Here is a 6,000-nt window from a genome sequence, read left to right as displayed (position 1 = left end):
GGGTTGGTTTCTGTTTTGCTTCTTCTAAAATCATTTTAAGCCAAGGGTCAGCTCTCACAGCCTACAAAGCAAAGGATACAGCATGCCATGGCTGCTGGCTTTCTGACGTGCATTCAAATGCAGAACCTCTCTCAGACCTGCTCTGTGCTGTTCCCTGCTCACCAACACAAGTCCTTGTGGCTAGGCACCTTCATGCTTTGCCTCTGTGGCCACAACAACTGAATTGGCGAAACAACGAGAGAACATTAACAGATGGGGACTAAGAGCCCTCTGGCTTCACCCCAGAAGGTTCCCTCTCTCAGGAGCTCAAGATGCTCACTGTGTAAGAACTCACTTGGATGCTAAGTGCTCAAGGCTCTCTCTGGAGCCACTTTCCCAGGCTCTGCTGGTTGCAGTGCCCTCCAAGAAGGCTGGGCTCAGCCCTGTGCCCTGCCCCAGCCACGCACTGCCTGGGACCATTAACTTTTTATTCCTTTCCATTCTAATCTCATTATATTGCTGTGTTCAGTTGCCGAGCGTGATGTTTAACGGGCTGTTCCGAGCAAGCTGCAGCCAGGGGAGGCTGGAAGTTTCATTTACACTGAATGTATGATTCATTGCAGCAGGGGCTTGGGACCGACAGGTTCATGTACCTGAGCGTGGGGCTGGAGCTGGCACGGCCGCCCTGCTGTGATGCAGAACACAGTGAAGCCTAATTGCTTTCTTGCCACCTTCGTGGGAACAAGTAGGTGAAAGCAACCCAAGCCGGCTCACAAACATTCAGAACAATCCCCAAACAATGCAACAGCAGAACGGAAAGCCAATGGAGCCCACCCCAGCCCCAGCACACAGCAACCTCCCCCCGGGACCCCACCATGCTGGGATGTGGGCAGCCGTACCTACCAGGAAACAGCCAGACGGCGTCTGCCCTGCCCAGGAAGTAAAACAGGCTTCGGCCAGTCAGCAGGAGATTTCAAACCATTTCTCAGACACAAAGGCCACAGGAATAAGATGCCGATCAGAAGAAGAGGGTCTGCAGCGAGCAGAAAAATGGGCTTGCATGTGCTGGTGTGCAACACGAGCGAGCTGTGGAGGTGCTGTGCACATCAGCTTCATCAGAGGGAGAGCAAAACCTCTACAGCAATGCTTTGATGGCACTCATTGGCCTGGGAAACCGGGGTGGTGCAAAGCAGGGGAAGAAGCACGGCTGGGGGGTTGGCATGGGGACACTCAGCCAACCCATAGCAACCCTATGGGGACATCCCCAGCATCCCCTCCCAGTGGAACCACTGCTACGTGTGGGACGTGGGGCTGTGCGCTGCCTGTGTGGGGCTGCCCAGAAAGCATCGCCTCAAGGCTGAGAGCAGCGAGCTGCCAGCAAGTGGATGAGGCAGGGGAGCAGCACTTGCCCACCCCATATCAGCCCATCGGGGTTCATGGCCACGCTGACACACACACAACAAAATGGTTTGAAAATCCCAATTCTGTGCCTTCCAAGACGGGAGGAAGCACCAAAAAACACAACGGGCAAACGTCGTGGGGTCACCCCGTCCTCCTGCATTCCTCCCTGCGCGGGTGGGGGGCACCTGGAGATGGGCTCACACAGCTCTGTCAGCTCCCATTATGCCCCTCGTTAACATATCTTTATTTCGTGCCAGACAAATGGCTCATTTGCTTCTTGCAGCCTGCTCCTTCATTAATCACATCGCCCATTCACAAGCCAGCAGCTCTTTAGATGGCACTTAGGAGACGGCAGAAATTCTGGAAGATGGATCTGAGAAACATTTCCTGGCTGGGGGTGGAGGCAGGGAACTGAGAAATGCGGTGCCAAACCCATCCACGATGCTCAAGAGCTGCTCAAGGGAAGGGACACTGACTCTGCAAGGGCACGGTGTGGCACAGCCATGCTTTACTGCAAACCAGGATGGAGACAAGCAGGACCAGGGCGCACGGGAACACGGCTCTGCATCACCCCACCTGTTTCCATTGAAGGTTGCTTTGTAATCTCCAGGCGAGTGCAATGCCTCCTCCGTGTACACTGGCACCGGCGTCCTGACACACTCATGGGAGCACTGCAGCGTTTCGTTGTAGGCTGTGAAGATGTCCAGGCTGCTGGGCACGCGGGCGGGGGTGAAGTCGGTCAGGTTCTGGCAGCTCTCCTCCTGCTGTGTGATTTTGCGTTGGTGGCCGTTGCGCCGCGCGGCCCCGCTTTGCGCACAGCTGCGTGGGGAGAGGAGCACGGGGGAGGGGGGGGGGACAGACACTGCATTATCAGCCATTAATTACAAGCATCGTTTGATATCACGTCGCAATTCTGGCACTTTGGATAGAACGGCTCCCAGTCCAGTGCTCTTTCTTATTTACTTATTTGAAACCTTTCTATCGGGGAGGCACCAGCTGAGTAACTGCAGGGCTGTATCTCTGCCTCCTGCGTGGGGAAGCCCGACCTGCACGCAGCTCTGGGACACGTTGGGAGCTCAGCAATGCCACCAAGGCGCTGCTTTGCTGCTGGGGACCTCTGAGTCCCGGAGCACAGCGGCATCGCGGCAGCTGGCACCGCTGACCTCAAAGTAGGGCAGTTTCTCTGGGAAAATAGGTAAAGTCACGAGTGCCTGAAGCAAGAAGCTAACCTATTTTACCAGGCGCACAGCCTGTGTTAAGGGAATAAATGAGAGCAAATGAAGCTCGAGGTGCACAGGAGCGCTCCAGGTGATGGGGCACACTTAGAACTGGTGGCACCCGAGAGGCTCAGAAGAGAGGATCCAACCCTGGAGCCTCGGGAAGGTGGGAGAGAAGCAGTGCAACCTGCAGGGCCACAGAATGCAGGCAGCTTGTTGGATGACATCACTGGATGACGTCACTGGATGACGTCACTGGATGACGTCACTGCAGGGTCTTGCAAAGGCCGTTCACCCAGCCATGATGCTCAAGCATCCTCCCTAAGGCACCAAACTGAGCCAGCCAATGCTTGCTGTAGTTTGGGTGTGAAATCCCTCTCCACCGGAAGCCTGTCCCAGCCCAGCCCCACCGTGAGGCCCCTTACCAGTTTTTTAAGACAAGAGTTGTTATCAGAGCAGCTATGACCATGATGAGGGACACGGTAATAGTGATGATCTGATGGACTGCCAGACCTGGAAGAGAAGGAATCAGAACAGAGATAGGAAACCAGGGGGACAGCACAGCACCTGCAGAGATAGGAAAGGGAAGGGAAAAAAGTGAGACAAGGGAAAGGGAAAGGGGAAAGGGATGGAAGGGAATGGAAGGGGAGGGGAAAGGAAAGAGGGAAGAGGGCAGAAGGAAGGAAAAGGGAATGGGAAAGTGGAAAGGGGGAAAAAAATGGAAAAGGGAAAAGGGAAAAGGAAGAGTTCTTGGTACATGAACACCCCCAAGGCATTCCCCCAGGACAGCACATCGCATCCCTCTGCCCTTCTCCCACAGCACAGGGCTGGGAGCAGCCCCAGGCAGCAGCAGCAGCACAGTTGTCTCTCCTGCATTACATAGAACAATCTTTAAGCTGGGCCTCTTGTTTCCTCCCCTCTCGAGTATGTTCCTTGTCAGCCTGAATTAGGCACGAAGAACGGAAGCCATGTGAAGATGCATACCCTCTGGGATGGAACAGGAAACCTGAGCACAGCCTTGCAGTGGGTGCGGGATTAACCAGAGATAATAATTACAGTACTAACTGCTGCTCACTTAAGAAGGTCGGTTGGGCTCATTTTCTCCTAATTCACCTTACACAGGGTATAATTTTGGCTCGTGTATCATTCCTAATGAGCAGTTTGGAAACAAAAGCATCTCAATGTACAGTATGTTTGTGATTCCGCGCCGCTGTACAGTGGCAATCTCGTAATGAAATGATTTTCCTGGCTGTGGCCCAAGGATGTGCAGTTTCTCACAAACAGATGTTGCACGCTCCTGATGGGTGATGCTTTTAATAAATAAATAAGTGCCGGCGTGACGGGAAAGCAAGCAGCTCTGGGTATCTATGTGATGCACACACAGTGCTGCTGCTCGGTGTGAATGTGTGCGGTGAGGGAACTGCTGCTGCCCACACAGGAGGGGTCCCAGGCAGCTGCATGCAGGCACAGCTGGTGCTGCGGTGCTTCAGAGCCACAGCAGTGCTGCAACCGCAGCCGGCAGCTGCACGCACGGCTGTGTGCTGCTCTGCTGCCTTCTCAAAGGATGGGAGATGGAAGCTTTGGCTCTCCTGAGGTTGGTTTTCCCCCTGCTCAGTCTCACACAGGGGTTTAGGGTCCTTGCACACATCCCCACTGCTGACAAACCCCATCCATGCAGAAGTTGATCGGATCCAGCCCCACTCCTGGGGCAGAGCCACCTCCCTAAGGCACAGAAATGCTCAGCCCACACACTGCTGAAGAGATGCTGACTGCCCAGAAGTGCTGCTGACCCGAGGAAGAGTGAGAAAGAGCCACATCCATCTGCAGGGGCACAGCCAGCATCGTGCCTGTTATCACTGCTGGAGAGCCACCACTCCCTCGTTCTTACTGCCCTCACTGCCAGTGCTGCAGCATGGACCCAATCCAGTCCTGTTGCCAGCGTGCAACCCAATGCAAAGTGATGGACAACACTGCCCTTGCACCTGAATGGGGCATCAGTGTGGAGCAGACTGCCAGCCCAGGGTTGCATGGCCTGGGGCTGGCTTTTGCACCTCTTGGAGCTCAGCTCTCCTCAGTGCCTCCGAAACAACAGATGTGAGGGTTTCAGCCACAAGCTGAGAGATGCTGGTATAAAGAACAGCGAAAGTGCAAAACAATAAAAACTGAAAGCAGGGTGCTTTTGGATGGAGATTCACTTGCATTGCTCCCTGTGCTTTGCCAGAGGACGCGATGTGGGGGAGCGCAGGAGAGCCTGAGCACGGAGCAGGATGCACTGCTGATCCACCCCAGCAGCTGCTCACCAAACAGGGGGGAAGCAGCACGTTGAAGGGGCACAAACACATCCCCTGTACCCACCCCATGTCCCAGGGCCACACACCGCACTGCGCTCCCCCTGGGGAGGCCATTCACCACATCCCAGTGGGGACGGATCCCCGGAGGGATGAGTCAGGGTTATTTTCCTCCCTTGACTCAAGCACCTATTTCACAAATGACCCATTTCCTTCATTTACTCCCAATTACACTTCAATTGGCTCAAACAAACTGTGACAAGGTTCCTCTGGAGAGCACTTGGCAACGGCAGCTGTCAAAGCAAAGCGAGGGGTGCGGAAATGGCCACCGGAGCTCAACGCACAGCCAAGGTGTTCCCAGGGTGCAGGAGCAGCCCAACATCGTGCACCGTGCCATCCTCACACGGTGCCACCCCACACTGCGCTGGGGTCAGGAGCAGCAAGAGCCCAGCACAGCCCAGCACAGCGCAGTCACAGTGCTCACAGTGCTCTTGGAGCAGCTCCCAGTGGGACACCGCCGGGAAAGATAAAAGGAAAAGCTCTAAAAATAAAGTCCGTGCAACCCAGTGCCCGACGCCTTTGAAAACAGGAGCAGCTTTGGAACGCAGACCTCGATGATGGTGGGAGCCGGGGGGTGAGGGAGAGCCCAATGCTGTGATTAGAGCTCGTGTTTGTAGCACCCCGAGCACAGCAGAGCAGAGCTGGGGAAGGACGGCAGCTCTTCCAAGGAGGACGCACGGGCTTCAAGAAGAGCTGGATAATTGCAGACTGTGGCACATACATCAGCTGCCATATGCACTAGCACAGTTCCTTTGTGTTGCACATGAATTCTGCACTGAGGTCTAGGAAGATTTCAAGGGGATGGGGAGCATTTTCCCCAAAAGCAGTGCTGTAGATGGGGCCCACAGGTGGCTGCGGTGACTTCTTGGGAAGCCCTACAGCAATACCTGCCAGGATAAGGAGTAATCTGTCTTTGTTCTTACTTTGTAAACACATAAATTCCTTTCTTCCCAGCCTTCAAAGAAACATACAGAATGGCACGAAGCAAAATCGATGAAGAATATCCAATCTGCAAGATGAGGTGTTAATGGATGGGACATGCTGGGACACGGGAA

At 54.6% G+C, this 6,000-nt stretch overlaps 1 protein-coding gene across 1 annotated transcript in view; it reads right to left on the bottom strand.

Annotated features, from left to right (window-relative positions):
- Nucleotides 1-939: 939 nt before the first annotated feature.
- Nucleotides 940-6,000, bottom strand: part of AJAP1 (adherens junctions associated protein 1) — a gene marked incomplete at both ends in the record, with an annotated part of 28,231 nt that continues 23,170 nt past the window's right edge. Inside the window, 3 exons of the mRNA XM_079545408.1 lie at nucleotides 940-1,012; nucleotides 1,957-2,199; nucleotides 3,023-3,110. Coding sequence (XP_079401534.1) covers nucleotides 940-1,012; nucleotides 1,957-2,199; nucleotides 3,023-3,110 — 404 coding nt within the window. The remainder of the gene's footprint in view (nucleotides 1,013-1,956; nucleotides 2,200-3,022; nucleotides 3,111-6,000) is intronic.

This window comes from Tetrao urogallus (assembly GCF_951394365.1).
Source record: "Tetrao urogallus genome assembly, chromosome: 21".
NCBI lineage: Eukaryota > Metazoa > Chordata > Aves > Galliformes > Phasianidae > Tetrao > Tetrao urogallus.
Note: the sequence above shows the minus strand (reverse complement) of the source record. Positions and strands in the feature narration are given on the sequence as shown.